Source organism: Microtus oregoni, unplaced genomic scaffold (genome assembly GCF_018167655.1).
Source record: "Microtus oregoni isolate MIOR12 unplaced genomic scaffold, Mior012 000232F_ref0000196, whole genome shotgun sequence".
NCBI lineage: Eukaryota > Metazoa > Chordata > Mammalia > Rodentia > Cricetidae > Microtus > Microtus oregoni.
This window is the reverse complement of record NW_024544899.1, coordinates 115,585-132,094: the sequence shown is the minus strand read 5'-3', so window position 1 is coordinate 132,094 and position 16,510 is coordinate 115,585. Positions and strand designations below refer to the sequence as shown.

At 46.8% G+C, this 16,510-nt stretch overlaps 1 protein-coding gene across 3 annotated transcripts in view; it reads right to left on the bottom strand.

Moving 5' to 3' along the window:
• LOC121445630 (nyctalopin) overlaps positions 1-16,510 on the bottom strand; it is a 44,993-nt gene that overhangs the window by 19,820 nt on the left and 8,663 nt on the right. The window contains exons 1-2 of one of the 3 annotated variants that reach the window (XM_041647774.1): positions 7,501-7,761; positions 5,089-5,166 (exon numbers count right to left, since the gene is read on the bottom strand). In XM_041647774.1, the coding sequence (XP_041503708.1) occupies positions 5,089-5,110 (22 nt within the window). In that variant the 5' untranslated portion in view covers positions 5,111-5,166; positions 7,501-7,761. Of the gene's footprint in view, positions 1-5,088; positions 5,167-5,444; positions 5,745-7,500; positions 7,762-16,510 lie in introns of those variants that run through there. The other 2 variants (XM_041647775.1, XM_041647777.1) reach the window with 2 other exon arrangements.

Here is a 16,510-nt window from a genome sequence, read left to right as displayed (position 1 = left end):
GAGATTGAGCCCATTGTCATCATGGCAGGGAGCATGGCAGCTGTAGGCAGATGTGCTGGAGTTGAGCATCCTACATCTTGACTCAGAGACAACAGGAAGTTGACTGACTGTCACACTGAGTAAAGCTTGAAAAATGAGATCTCAAAGCCTGCCCCCAAAATGAGGCACTTTCTCCAACAAGACCACACCTACCAACAAGGCCACGCCTTCTGATAGTGTCACTCCCTTTGGGGGCCATTTTCTTTCAAACCACCCTATTTGTGCAAGTCACTTGGTCACTGAGGGTGCAGCTTAGAGGAGATTAATGTATTTCTTCTTCTCTCAGGAAGTCCCACAAGGGTAGATTGTCATTAACAAGCCTGCTCCCTCCCCCAGAATCTTTCTTGCTTTCTGTGTCACCGTGTAAGCTCTGCCTATTGCATATTCATCTACTATGAGACCCTCACCAAGGCTGAATACATACTGGTACCATGTTCTTTGACCTCCAAAACATGAACCTGATGTCACCTCTTTTCTTTATAAAGTACCTAGCCTTGGACATTTTGGTCTAACAACCAAAAATATGGCCCTAACAGGAAGCACTTTAAATCCCTAACAATAAGGAAATATATAAACAAACAATATATCATACAAAATGAAGAGCCACTGGTCCATGCAATATCATCAATGAATCTTCTACATGTATTGCTCAACATGACATAGTATCTAAGTCTACCATGAGAGAATTCCCCTTGGAGTACAGCTGGTCTCTCCCTCCACCCCTGTTTTCTTCTCGTAAATTCAGTTGCTTGAGGTACAGTTAAGATCGTCTTCAAAAAATGTACACATTTTGGCTACTCCATCACTGACTGGCTCTGCTGGTAGAATGTAGCATGCATGGAGGCCCAGCTGGAGAACCATGTCTCGCAGGTGTGTGGTGGAACTCAAAAAAGTACCCTATTAAAGTGCAGTTCGGTAAGTACACCAAGTGTTCACACCCATACCAATCAAGATTGAGAGCATTACTAATGGAATTTCCAGAAAGCTTCTTCGAGTCTCTTTGACACACGTCCTCTCTGTAGACGACAACAAAACTGCTTTCTGGACTATGGATGAGCTCTGCCTTTGGAGGATTCTATAGAAATGGTAAGAAATGGCTCTTTCCATCACCAGTGTGTTTATGGGGCTCTTCCGTATTGTGACAGGTCAGCTGACCAGGACTTGTTAGTTCTGAGTTGACGAGACTGTGACAGATAATGGGGGTACCTTGACTAACTTATTCTCTTACCTGTTGAGCCATTCTATGATCTGAATACAGATGGCCTCTGGAAAATGCGGATATTGAGTGCTTGGTCCCAGATGCTAGATTTATTTTGAGTGTAAATTGAAGAAGTGAGGCCTAGTTGGAGGAACTAGGCATTGTGGACCAATCTTTGGGTGTATCTCGCCTCGCCCCCTTTCTGTATTCCCATTTTCCAGCCAGACGGTGGTGGCACACGCCTTTAATCCCAGCACTCGGGAGGCAGAGACAGGCGGATCTCTGTGAGTTCGAGGCCAGCCTGGTCTACAAGAGCTAGTTCCAGGACAGGAATCAAAAGCTACAGAGAAACCCTGTCTCGAAAAATAAAAAAAATAAAATAAAAAATAAAAAAAAAATAATGTATTCCCATTTTCCTTCTTCCTGGCTGCCGTGATGATACCTGTTCTATTCCACCGTTCCCTCCTTGCCATGAAGGACAACCAAAACTGTGAGCCACAAGAGAAATAAAAAGTAACTAACAGTTGGCATTTGTATTGTTTCCAGTTTTAGTCTGTTGTAACAAAAGCTGACACAAGGAGTGTGTGTGTGTTTGTGTGTGTGTGTGTGTGTGTTCATGGACATGTATTTTCATTTCTCACTTATCTAGGAGCAGGATTGCTTGAGCCATAGAAATATGTTTACCATGCCATGAAACTGACTGATGGTTCTCCCAGATGATCGCTCCGTTTGATATTCCTGCCAGAGATTCTAGCATTCCACCCAGTCTCATCAAGGCTTGAGATTTCACAGTCTTTCACATTCGGGCTATTGTGGGTCTTAAAATAGCATCTTGTGACTTTACTTTTCTACAGACTTCTTTTAAAATGCAATTCTTATCCTTCTAGAAGGAGACCTAATACCTAGTAGGAATGAGTGCATCCAACCGAGCAAGAGTCTGCACTGGGCTGATTCATGAATTCAATCAACAACCACGTACCACCTCTTAGATTCTAAGAGGGAGAAGTGGACAAACACGAACTCCGATGACTCTAAAGACTCAGTGGAGAACAAGCAAGGTGTGAAGGACCCTAGAAAGCAAATCTGGAACTCAAATATGATGCTATGAACGCCAGGGAGCTAGGGGATTGGTAACTCTGAAGGAGGCTGTGGGAGTGTGTGTCCTTACCCACCTATGAGGAGAAGCATGCCCCCAGGAAGACTGTGACTGCCTCATGTCTCCCCTGCTCTGAGCCACTTCTGATTCTCAAGTCCAAGTTTGGGGAAGCTCAATCAGCCTTCCCCACCCCCCACCCCCTGCCAAGGAGGCAGATTGCTATCCCTGCCTGCTTTTTCAGAACATGTTGTTCCCACGGCTTGTGACTCGTCATCAGAGAAATAGTCTCTGTGCTGATGGAGTCTTTTAAATGAAAGCACTAGGGATGTGGAGCTGGTCATTAATTTTAAGTGTGTCTATTGTTAGTAAATGATGTCACCACTGAGCTTGCCAAACTGTCACAAGTAGTCTGGATGTCTTTCAGGGTTCTGTAGGGAAGACAGCTCTATTCTGCAGCATCAGGCTCGAATACTGTCTGGATTGTGTGAGTGGCAGCAGAGCTTTGGGTACTCCTTGAAAATAATCCTGGCTCTTGGAAGCAAACATTCTGTCCCCATGACTCAGTCAAATCTCCTTTCTAAGGAGGAGAAATGGCAAGTCGCTGGCTATTGGTGATTATATAAATGTCAACCTCTGTCCTTTGAAGGCTCCTCCAGTAGGAAATCATATCCTACATATCGTGATGTGCCCTGTGCCCTACTGATGATTTTTATTTTCTGGTTTGATTGATTGATTGATTCTCCGTTAAGGAATGTAGGTTTCTCAAAGACATAGGCCATGTGGCTGTACCCCTTATAGCATCCCTTGCACACACTAAAGGTGCCTTGTCTATTGCTTGATGGAACAGAGCATGTCCCACTTTTTTTTTTTAAAAAAAAAATGGACTATAGAGTGTTCTAGTTAGCTCTCACTGTCAACTCGACACAATCTAGAGTCATCTGAGAAGGGACCCTTGATTGAGAAAATCCCCAGATCAGATTAGACTGTGGTCATGTCTGTGAGGGATTGTCTTGATTGTTAATTGATTATAGGAAGACACAGCCAACTACAGGCAGCACAATTCCTAGGTAGGTGGCTCTGGACTAATAAGAAACCTAGCTAATGGCTCTTTGGAGCCCATTCCCTATGGTGGGATGCTTCACCCAGCCTTGATGCAGGGGGGAGGGACTTGGTCCTGCCTCAATTGATGTGCCAGGCTTTGTTGACTTTCATAGGATGCCTTACCCTTTCTGAGGAGTGGATGAGGCTGGGTAGAAAGGAGGTGAGGGAGAGGAAAGGGTGGTTGGTATGTAAAATAAATTTAAAAATATAATAAAGAAAAAAGAAATCTAGCTAAGTATAAGCCAACCAGCAGGCCAGCAACTGTACTTCTTTGGCTGTGAAGTGAGCTCCTATTCCTGTGCTGAATAGAAAGCAGCCTCCCCACAACTTCCGGCATTGAGCTTGCCTTGACCTAAAACTGTGAATTGAATAAATCCTTTCTTCCCCTTGGTTGCTTTTGGTTGGAGTGTTTTCTCACAGTGACATAAAGAAAGCTAGAACACAAAATAAGAGAATTCCATTACTAGTATTTTAGAACCATCTGGTAAAGTGTTCTGTACTATGTGCAATATAGACAAAGGTCATTACATAGATCGCCATAACATCAAGTAATTCATTCTCCACAGGGGTCAGAGAAACAGATTCTCTGTGTAGAATCATTTACTAAAGAACTGAAAAGGAGATGATTGATTGGTTGATTGATTGATTTTTTTTTTTTTTTACCATTAGGCTAGCTGAGATTTGAACCACTGGATAAAGTATTTTGTGACAAGTATTTCTAGGTTTTTGGAACAGAAGTGTTTGTGGTTTTTACCATGCTGAGATGGTTCCCTTTACCCTATTCATGCTAAGCACTCATTCTACCACAGAGCCACAGGCTCAGCCCCATCTTGATATGTTGGAGTGAGAGAGGTTTGGTGGCACAGATTTGTAATCCCAGTACTTGGGAAGTGAAGTTTAAGGCTAACCTGCATATATGAGACCCTGTTTCAATACACACACACACGGCGGGGGGGGGGGGGCAAAGTTTGAAAAAACAAAAATATTATTTAAACATCTGTTATGCCACAGTTCCATTGCACCCTCCCCTTAGGAAGATTTTTTCCTAAGAGATTTTTGTTTTTCATTAAGTGAGTTTAAAATATGAAACTTTTTAAAAAAGACTTAGACTCACTATGTAGCCCTAGAATGCATTCTATAGACTCAGTTGGCCTCAGATTCACAGTGATCCACCTGCCTCTGCCTCCTAAGTGCTGAGACTAAAGGTTTGAGCCACAGCATCCACCTTGACTTTAAAATAGTATGTCTAGAAAAATCACTGGTTTGGGGTTATAACACTAATAAACTCACATACAAAATATAAAGATATATAAGTGTTATTTTTAAAAAAAAAAAAAAAAAAAAAAAAGGTGAGTTCCAGGACAGCCAAGGCTACACTGAGAAACCCTGTCTCGAAAGCCAAAAAAAATAGAAATAATAAAATAAAAAAGAACGCTATTTCATATTTAGATCAGGAGTTTTGTATATTAACAAATTAAGGAAAAACAATCTACTGTCTACTGTTTTCTCATTCTCTAGCTCTTCACCACAGTCACATAGCAGGGAAATCCGCTAAGAAAGAGCAGCCAGATAGAGCTGTGACTGAAGCCACTTGGAGCCCTAATTCTTTAGGCAGAAGCCTTGTCCCATCCCCGGCCACAGCAGAAGGACTCACCATGAAGAAGCAGGATCAGCATCCCTTGGCCTTCCTCGCACCAGGTGGCTCAGAGCCATTGAGCTGTAGGATCCCTACCTGGAAGGAGAAAGGACAAGTCACCAACCAGGTCATAGGCTACCCAAGACACATCCTGTCCGCACCTCCACGCTTGGCTATGCCCAGTCACTTTCCCTTCTAGTGTTAGACTAAGTGAGAAAAGCCGGTCAGAAGCTCGCTCCAATTTCTCCGTATCCATCAGTTTGGAAACCCTTCATCAAGCGAAGGCCCGACAGCAACTCAGGATCCAGCAAGAAAATAGACGGTGGAAAGCATCTGTGGAGAACCCTTAAAGGTCCCTCTGAAATGCTGCTTACCATCCTGGGAGTCTAGCCCCAGCACCCCCAGACCCTCCATAGCACAGGAAATGTTGCAATAGGAAATAAAGGCCGGAGCAGGGGGCACACAGACGACAAGCGAGGGCTGTGCGTGCAGGTTTAACTGCTTGTTTTGTTTTTTTCTGGAGATAAAGTGGCTGGAAAATCCGCTGTATCAGATGAGGATTAGCAGAGATGAGAGAACATGTCTGCCTTTTGAATCGCCAAAGCCAGTGACAGATTTTGCTGACACACCAATCAATTTTATCCCCAAGCCGTGGCCACCCCAGGCTTCCTGCCCTCTCCATCTGCCAAGCCCCTTTCGTTTCTTAAAACCTTCCCACCCACATTCAGCCGCGTACCCTGACCCCAGCCCTAGCCCCACCCACCAGCCATAAGCAGTCAAAAATCTGCTTCCTGCTCCCAAATGGTATTAGCAGTCTTTTCAACAAGGTCACATTATGTAATTTAGAGGGCTGGAGCAGGGACCCGGGAGTTTGACCTAACAGTTGAACAATTTGCCCAACTTCATCTGTTTGGAGAGGTGGATGATCCCCAAGCAGAAGGTGGCAGAGGCCCTTCGAAGCAGGCAAGAGGTTTTGATGTTAGGCTTACAGCCATACTTGGCCATTAAGTCCAGAATCTAGCTGAGGTTGTACAACCCGGTAGCCCTAAGCATAAACTCTAGTCGCTCTGTTGGGTTTGTGGATGCAGCAGAGCACAGTTGCAGCGCCTGGGAGCTGGTTAACTCAGGCACCCCGCCCCGACCCCAGACCTGATGGCGACATTTTCACAAGTCTGCCTGTAAGGTTTGCTGAGACTGATGTCGTGTCGAGGCAACAGGAGCAGGTTTCTCTGGCCACTCGGCCACAGTTCAGCGATCCTCCACGCTCCTGGTCCCAGTAGCTCCTCCAAGGCCTAAGCAGGGGGGGGGGGGGGGGTGCAGGGTGCTCCTTTGTGAGACATCAGCCCCAGGAATCCATAAAAACATGCTAAATTCTGGCTCTTCTGGCAGGAAGCTTGACATTCCCTTCCCGTAATAAGAGCTCTAGCTGTGAATCCAGCCATCCTAGGTCATTGTACCCTGGGAAATAATTGTTTCCTTACACTTGGAAAGCCAAAATATGACTGAATTGGTCTAATCTCTGATACGAAGGAACTAATGGGAATGGGACAGGTGGAAGAAATGCAGGGAAGGAAACATCTTCCCCATCCCAGATAAAGTCTTTATTCCTATCTTAAGTGAGAGTGGTAGACATAATCTTTGTAAGCCCCATTATTAGGGGGGCTCTCGTGGAGCAGTGAGGTCCAAAGGCCTAACATAAATGATGCAAAATTAGGATTACAGGAAAACGCATTGGTAAACAAAGTGTCGAACCCCGGAACCACCCTGCTCCCCACCCCCCAACCACATACCTATATGCTCTCCCCCTCCCCCAGCCAAGAGCAGTACTAGAACTGCCTGGATCCAGAGGAGCAGGCACAGAGTGTCAGAGATGCTAATGAGACGGGTGGTCCCTTAGGTTGTGTGTGGAAGCACATGCCAAAGAGCATGGGCAACGAAGCCTGTGCTGTACAAAGAAGCTCCAGAGCCCACACTATGGACCATAAATGCCTTGTCCTCATCCTAGTACAGAGCTTGCCATTTGTGCTGCTCAACTTTCCCCTGTTCTAACTTCCTCCCTCGAAAGTGTCTTTTTCTTTTAAAGAAAAAAGATTTACTTTTTCAACTCCTTTTTAGTTACGCGTAGGTGGATGTGTCTGCATATGGGTACGTGCTCGTGGCTATGAGGAGGCCCGGGGCATCTGTTCCCCTGGAGCTGGGTTACAGGTGGTTGTGAGACGCCTGCCATGGGCGCCAAGAATCCAACTCCAGTCTCTGGAAGAGCAGCAGGTGCTCCTAACCTTAACTGCAGAGGCATCTCACCAGCTCCCAAGTGTACCTTTTCTAACGACCCATTCCTGTTTCTACCACTATGTGTCTCTGCTATAGCTCTTTTCTGTAGCACAAAGCCTGGAACCCCTCGGGAAGAACCCGCCAAACCCTAATACCCACCAAGATCACGTGAACCTGAACCTTCACTTCAGGCGTCCCTGGGAAGTATCCGTGCCTCTTCTCTCCCCACTTCAGCCCGCCAGAGTCTGAAACACAGCTATAAAATGTGTCTGGTCACACTTCCCCTGCTGGCAGTTTATCAAGTCCTGTTTGCCTTCATCATCAAACCTACGAGCCAACAGCTCTAGCAGAAGCGTCTTCCTGAGGAAAGTGTGTCTCTTCAGTGGAAAGAGACGGGAACATTGAGGAACAAGTAGCCTTTCTCCGTCATCTGTGCCCTACTGATGGACAAGCCTAACTCTACTTTAAGATTAGAGGCCATCTTCTTACAAGGTCAAAATACGTTCATTCCTGTTTTCCTTCAAACTTAAATTGGACCATGTCTTAACCCATTTGCTGGAATTTGACATGTTCCGTACTCTATGCCCTGACATTCACACTGATAAGCTAAGATGTTCTGCCAAATAATTTTGAAATGTTTGGCCAAATTCCCACATAACCAAAATATCCCCTGGCCCTTGAAAACCTCCTAGTTTTGCAGGTTTTTTAAAGCTATACAAACCCCATTGTCTTCTGTGTTCATGGCTGTGTCTCAAACCCTGCTTTAGAGAGAGAGCCCTGTCTGAGAGAAAATAAAGCTTGCTTAGTTCAACTACAAGAATTGGGACAATGGTCTTTACTCTCCTGCGGTGGTAGTAACACTATCTGTAGCGAACAGGTCTGTGTGCGCACATGCACCCAGGGAAGTCTCACAACACTTTGTCTCAATTAAACAAATGTAGAAGGCCCTTCTTTGGGTAGCTTTCTGGCTTGTGGCATGATACATTTGACAGTGGGAGGGAGGAAGAGAGTGGTAAGTGAAAATGCGAGAGAGAGGTGAGTTGGAGCCATTTCACCTCTGCCAGTCTTCCAAAGGAAGCGTCCTCAGAGGAGACAGGCTAGTGTTTCTGTGTTCTTTCTGCCCACTGGTTTAGAATCGGCCACAGTTGACAGGAAATATAAAACTCTGCCTTTTCAGAGACTTTGAGTGTGACAGGACCTTTCACAGCACAGTTGTGCGTGATCCGTGGACCTAAAATGCCAAGCACTTACAGTCATCAGAGCCTGACCTGGGACAGTAGCTTTAAGTGCATTGTCACATGCTGAAGAATACTAATGGCACAGACTCTTGTGAGAACCTGCACAGCAGAGGCAGGCTTTAGTCTGAATTATTACAGAAGAGTGAGAAATGGAGGAAAAGGAAAAAGTTAAGGAAAGTGGGAGAAACACCTGAGAATCAGGGAGAGGCTTAGAGGATGGGGTGGAAATCTTTTGAGTTCCCCGTTTCTAGAGTTTCTATGGGGCAATGGCAGAAACTGGACAAAGACTAAGGAAATCTCTTCTGAGACTGGTTATTTTTCCAGAAGGGCCCACATGCTCTAAGCCTGCTGCCCTGGCCCGATGGGGAGTTGGTCACATGCTATTTAAGCACTACCCACCTACTTAGGGGTAGGTGAAGCTCCTCTCTAGCTGTCTCTGACTCCAACTTTGACCTTGACTGTCTACTAGCTGTTGTTACTGGAATTCTGCATACGTCCGGGTCTGTCTACTAGCTGTTGTTACTGGAATTCTGCTTACGTCCTGGCCCATCTACTAGCTGTTGTTATGGGAATCCTGGTCCGCTGTCCAATTGAATAGAGCGTTTGGTTTGAGAGGTAGAGTTCACACCCAGCTGGTCAGAATGGATCAATAAGTCCTGGATAGACCCAGGATGAGAGAAAGAATGCTCCAGGGAGAATAGGCGTGCCAGAAGGTTGTACTGTCTTTTGGGGGGGGGGGTGCCAGAAGGCAAATGGTAGCCAGGTGTATCGTGGTCGTAGTGACTGTATCAGGTTCTTATCTTATATTTGTCCCTAGGTTTTATAAAATGATAAATGGTGAAATCTTATCATCTTAGTCACTTGGTCAATGTTCTAGTTTCATTCTGTTGCTGTGACAAACACCATGACCGAAAGCAACTTAGGGGAGGAAAGAATTGACTTGGTTTATACTTCTGAGACACCGTTCATCACTGAGAGAGGTCAGGGCATTGACTCAAGCAGAAATTTGAAGCAGAAACTATGGAGGAGAGCTGCTTGCTGGCTTATTCACAGGCTCGTGTTTAGCTAGCATTCTTATACAGCCCAGAACCACTTGCCCGGAGAGTGGTGCTGATGTGGGAGGGCCCAGCCCACTATGGACAGCATCATTCCCTGGGCAATGGTCCTGGTCTGTATACAGAAACTAGCTGCACGTGAGTCTGGGACCATGATCAACCTGTAGCTTCACCATGGCAGAGCGTGAGCTCTACCAGGTACCAAGATTCAGCTGCAGTCTTTCTTAGTTATCTCAGATTTAGCTCCTTGTCTAGGCAGTGCTGTGAGGTGGTCTCCCAGCTAGAAGCTTCTTATTAGAAGCCATCTTTGCTAACAATTAAGCCTGTTCATTCGAAGCAAGTCTCTGCGAAAGGCCAATAGTGTTTTCCGTGTGTTGCTGAAGGGCTTTGGCGGGAGCAGGGCACCCTGAGGTCACTGAGTCAAAGTCCTGTCTTTCTTCTTGTCAGTCTAGCGTCATTATCTCATATCCAACTATAAGCCTTCTTCCTCTTCCTCAGTATCTTAGGTGCTTACATTTTAACCCTTAATCTTCCTTGTAATCCCACTCTCTTTTCTTGATGCAACATATGTGGGCAAGTTCCAGCTCCCCACGGGGTCCTTTTCCCTCACCCCATTCAGAATGTTATGGCCTATCTTAGGTTCCTGGCTTCAGGTGTTCAGAGAGACTTGAGTGCTCTCAGGGACTAAGCCACATGAGAGTCCTTTACCTACAGCCTCACTTCGCATGCCTACACACATCCCATAGAGACTAGACCATTGTGAAGGGCTAACGTGTGTGCACCGGGCATGTTTAGCCTGACACCAAATGAAACTAAGAAGCAAGGAGTCCTGTTTCCCTTGTTGAGAGGCAGAGACCTGGAAGGGAAAGAAGTCTCGGCCATAATTCAGCCCTTTGTTTATGGATGCCAAGACTGCAGCATGAAGTGTTCTGTCTTTCATTCCTTCAGAAGCAGATCCTGAGACAAGGACACAGACGAAATTACTTTCTTTGGGAGGTGATTGACAGACGCTCCATGGGGCAGCACAGGGGGTGTGTGGAAATAAGGCACTATAGTCAGGCACCAAGAGCCACTGCTGCATACCCTGCCCAGCACACACCTGAGTTCTCTCAGCTACAGGCTGGGAAGCTTGGCCATTCATCTACCAACTCCTTCATGGATGATCGCTCCCAGGGGACATGAGGTACCATTTCTTTGCTAGTCACCTTGAGCTATGTGTCAACATGATGTAGACACTCTGCTTCCTAAAGGCAGCTTCTGTTGGGCATGCACTCAAGAGCCTGAGGCAGGAGGATTGCAAGCTGGGATTTAGTCTGGACTCTGGGCTACATAGCAAGTCCAGGATAGCCTCAGCTTCGTAGTGGGAGTTTGTTTGATGAAACAAACATGCAAAAGAAAAGAGCTGCTTCTAGTGCCATCTTGGTGGGGTGAGAATTTTGTGCAGATTCTTTCTGGAAGCTTTGAGTGGCTCTCTCATCTTGAAACTTAGTAAAGTCTGGCATGGCAGTGATCACGTACATTCCTAGCATTCAGAAATTCAAGGCCATCCTTGACTACCTAGGGAGTTGGAGGGCAGCCTGGGCTACATGAGATCATCTCAGAGAAAGAGAGAGAGAAGGAAAGAGAGAGGGGGGGAGAGAGGGAGAGAGAGAGAGAGAAAGAGAGAGAGAGAGAGAGAAAGAGAGAGAGAGAGAGAGAGAGAGAGAGAGAGAGAGAGAGAGAGAGAGAACCCAGCACTGGTAGCTGGGTGTGGTGGTGCCATCCTTTTTAATCCCAGCACTCAGGAGGCTGAGGCAGGTGGATCTCTATATGGCAAACTCCAGGCTAGCCAAGGATACATGTTGAGACATTGTCTCAAAAAAATAAAATAAACGAGGGCTTCCTGCTCTTCCAAGGACAGACTTTGGTTCCCAGCACCCAAGTTGGACAGCTCCTAACTGCCCGTAACTCCACTCTGAAGGCTCCTTGGCCTCTGCTAGCACACATCCCTTTAATCCCAGGGGCAGAGGCAGGTGGATCTCTGTAATCTCTCAGGAAAGCTTCATCTATGTATTGAGATTCAGCCCGGACTGGGCTACATAGTGATACACCATCTCAAAACAAAAGTAAATCTTTAGAAAGAAAAGATATTGGTAAAGAAGCATTGGTTACCAAGGAGGCATGGCACAGGGAATAGTGTCCGACTTCTGCCTAATCCTAAACTGCACAAGGATGGGCTCAGTGTTTTACCTTGTTCTGGTAGAGGAGGCTGGCCCTTGAGAGCTACATAAGCTGTAACAAATTGGGGCTCTTAGCATTTGGAAGACAAGTGTTCAACCTCCTATACTCCACTGACAATTCAGAGACCCTGGCCCTAGGATAGCTAGTCTTTTCTTTCCTCACTTCTCCATCTGCATCCACTTCTCAACCTTTCTGCCAGCCTTAGCAAACTTGGTACCCAGTACCCTCAAACCTGCACCCATCTGCCTCATAGTTCACAGTGTTTGGATGTCTAGCCTCCATGAAGGGGCTGTGCTGTGTCCAAGGCTGCAGCCACACAGCACCTGACCAGTACCACAGTCAGACTAGACAAGAGGAAGGGAGACATAGGCAAGGAGCCGCTGGAGACCCGGGCCCTCAGAATGCTCCGCCCACCAGGTTCTGAACCCACTGCTCTTGGTCTAGTTTCTTAAAGATCGGCTTGAGTCTTAACGGTCACCAGTGCACACGTTCCAGAAGAGCAGCAGTTTGAAGACACAGACAATGACTGAACATGTGGGAAGACCCGCCTCGACCTGTGGTGCAGATGGAGGTCTGGTCTGGGAGGAAGAGGAAGCCGCACCATGACCTTAAGCTGGTGTTACTCTCTGTACCCGCATATTCCAGCCACAATAGCTGAGGAATAGAAGAATTCCAAATGAAGTCGGCCTTCCAGAATGCTAGGACTACATCCGTTAAGATAGGAAGATGAGAGTTGGGGCAATAGCATAGTGGGTAAAGTGCTAGTTATGCAATTGTAAAGATCTGAGTTTAGATCCCCGGCATCCATGTAAAAGCCAGGCATGGCAGTGTGTATCTGTAACTCCAGCCTGGGGCTGTGGAGACAGGCAAATCCCTGGCACTTCCTGCCCAGCAAGCCTGCCCCAACTGACAGCAACAGACTCTGTCTCAAAACCATAAGGTAGAGACCAATTGACGAAGGCACTGCTATCAGTTAGGGGTCTTGATAGAGTTCGATTTTTCTGACAGTTAGAGAATTAAAAGGCAGGAAAAATCTCTCCCTCGACAGGTAGCACTAGGGAAGGGCTTGATCAATTGCAAACAGAATCAACCATGGAGAATCATGGCCAAAGGAGAAAGGCTTTTATTAGGGGTGAGGAAATGCACAAACAGCAAGCAGACAGAGAAAGGCCCTTGGCAAAGCAGAGGGGAATGCTCAAAGGCCTGGAAAAAAATTCCAGCCTTTTCTCGAGAGCTGAAGGATCTTCTTCTCCTGATTTAGGGTTGGCTAGCTTGAACAAAGACAGGATGGCTAATTGGCTCATGACTACTGTGTAAATACGTGTTGATCTGGCCTTCAACTCATCAGCAAGGACTGTCCTATTGATGGGAGAGACAAAGGCTACCAGGCCTTTGTTTTAAGCTGGCAGTTATGTATCTCAGTTCAGGAGAGTGAGGAAGAAGCCAGCCATCTTGGAAGTTTGCCCTTCTTGTGTTCTAGCCATGGCCCTTCTCCCCATCTGTCTGCCTATCAGGGAATGTGCCTAGCCCGTAGTTCCTCAGCATTTGTTCCTTCCTCCAGCCCCACCAGCGCGGGCACACATAGACACACAAATGGAGGATAGGATATATTTTATTTCGTGGTTCGTCAGTTCGATTTATAACTTTCAAATATTTAGCCACATGGCCTTCCCTGTGCACTCTAACCCCAGATCCCACAAACATTAGAGGTAAGCCTATGTTTGTCATATAGGTGGAGGTGCCCACTGTTAGAAGAAGAGAACTCAAGTTCTGTGAGGATCTAGAACAAAATAATTTGGGTGACAGGCTGGCCTTTGTCCTGCCTTTTTCTGTCTCTTGCTGTCTCAGACAGGTACCCTAAGTGCCTGTGCCACATTATCTAAACCAGACCCTTAAAGAAGGAAACAGGGCCCAGACAGGGCAGGAGACCGGCTTCCATAGGTGGCAAGTGTTGACATAAAGTGACTCTGCCTTACAGGAAGTAAGAAAATAGCTCCTTGTGAGTCATAGATGAGTAGCCTTGAATCTGAGGAACCGTGAATGCCACGTTCCACTGTGGAAGAGACAACCCAAACTGTATAGTCACAGAACAAAGCTAAGTTGTAAATCAATAAATTTAATTATGCAGACTGACTACAGCAAAGCTGCAGAACTGCTCCATAGATATTAGATGTTATCTCCCAGCGTTCTTTGTTTTAGGGTAGGTGGAGGCCAAAGGTATGCTAAGCTCCCTGATATATTGTGAGACCGTCTGTAATCATTACTAGAACTCTAAGCCTGCATTAAGGGTGCTTGCCACCAAGCCTGATACCCTGAGTTCAATCCCCCAAAGCCACATGGTGGAGGGCAAGAATGGACTCCTGTAAGTTGGCCTTCGGTTTCCACTCACGTGCTGGGGCGTGTACACCTACACACATAAACACATGCACAATTTTTTTAATTTTAAAAAATTTAGGTCAGGGCTGGGAAAACAGCTTAGTCAGTAAATCTGAGTTGGATCCCCAGAACCCACATTAAAAAAAAATGCCAAGCATGGTGGCAAAACCAGACAGAACCCTGGAGCTCATTAGCCAACTAGCCCAGCCTATTTAGCAAGCTTCAAACCCTATCTTAAAATAAATAAAGTCGATGTATTCTGAGGAAGGGCACCCAAGGTTGTCTTCTAGATTTCATGTACTCCACGTGTGCAGGTGTAGAGACACACACACATTAGGTCAGATAGAAAAATTAAGGCAAATGGCTATTAAAGTTTCTAAAATAAGACAATTTTTGACTCTCTTTTCACAAAATTCTATCTCTCCACCACCAAGTTGTTGTAATCAACAGCCTGATCAAGCTGTTGAAGAAATCTAACAGACGCAGTTTCTTCAGATGCTGTTCACGATGCTGTTGGTGGAACAAGCACTTAATCACCTCGGTCCTGCCCCACGCTCCCCCGCGGGGGAGGGGGAACTCCAGTAAGAAGATAAAAAACCACTGCCTATGTGAGATCAGGATGAGGCAGCCCATCCACTCTAATTTTTGAGAGGAATCCTTAAACTGCCTTGGCTAAAACCATCCTTTTGATGAAAACCCTAGCTCCCTGTGGGGCTGGACGATTCCACCTGAACAAAGAGCTCGCGGAGTGAAAGAGGGGAGGCAACAGTGGGCTCAGTCTGCTGACGCTCAGTGGAGTGACGTCATCCCAAGGGCAGGCTCGGACAAAGTCGGGGTGCAGACACGTACCCACTTCCGGCCCCGGGCACAAAGCGCGCCCCGGCGGTGATGGAGAGGCTGTTCGCCACGAATCCCCGGTGTGAACGTTTAGGTCCCTGTCCCTCCCTCCCTCCCTCTCTGGGCTTCGAAACTAGTTCAGCTCGCTAGCCCGGATTAGCAACCCCGTGAGACACACTAGGGGTTTTTTTTTCCGCTCAAGGTCACGTCCTTGCGAAATCTGGGCTGCCTCTGCCCGGAACCGGCGAAGCAGCCCCGCCCACTGCCAAGGTCTGAAGGGGCGGTGCATCTGTGCATAGGCCCCGCCCTCCCAGGCGCGCCCGTCAGAGGGCGCTGAGGCTCCGGCTCTGGAACGCGGCCACCTCAGTCGTTTTCGCCCCTGCTGGGACGCAGGCTCCAACACAGCGGCTCGGGGGCGGTAGCCACGCCCGGAAAGGCCAGGGGCACGCCTGAGCCGGAAATCTTAGTCACGCACCTGAAGCCACAGGAGGGCTGACTGCTCTGGCCGAAACCCAATCTGCAAAATGTCCCTCGCGGGAGGGTCTCCCAGAGTCCCACTAACCTGATCTGACCCTGGAGTCATGAGGGTGGATAAGAACCAAGTTTGATACAGCCCATGAAGGGTTGGCCCAGTGTTCCTTCTGCCATCCTACTCAACAAACTCGCTCTCCCACTACCCCAAAATGCTCTTTCCAGGAGCTACTTCTGAAATCGCCACTCTGTGACCTCCAAAATCGAACAGTAGAGCCATATGTCTTGCCCAGGAAAAAGACCCAGAACTCCTTGCAGCAAGACTGCTACCAGAATCAAATCAATGTTCCAAACTCAAAGAGGCCTCTGAATCAAAGCTAGGAGGTAAAAACTGGACCTGGGATACATTTCCTAAGCCACCAGCAGCTGGAATCGCTAGTTATGAACCTAAGGAACCCGTATGCTTTAGAATGAAATGTTGGGGTAAAGAAATAAATTGTTTGCACCTATGATCATAAAGGCCAGGACAAAGCAAATGGGGCAGAGTCTCGGGATTGGGTTAGTCCGTAAGCAAATTCGAGGCTTTTTAGTTAGTGTTTTCTGAAAGCCGAAAGTGAAGTGACCTTCATGGGCAGTCTACAGCACACAGACAAATAATGTAGCCCAGCCGTTTTGTCTTTTTCTTTGTCGATTTAGTTGGAAGCTGTCAGTTAAAATAATCCCCTCTGATCTCTTCTCTTCCTCCATTCTCTGGCCTGTAACTTAACTTACATCATTTCAAAATTCCCTTATCACAGGTATGTGGGGCAGGAAAAAGATCCTGGAACATCTGATTTCAGAAGATAAGCCATCAAAGATACTTGGATCTGTGGACTGTTGAGCCACCATATAAACGTGAGTCTCTGCTCAAGTCCTCAGAAGAACAAATGCTGGGAGAGGCTGGGAGCCTTTCCTGCTGCTCTCAGGCTGTCA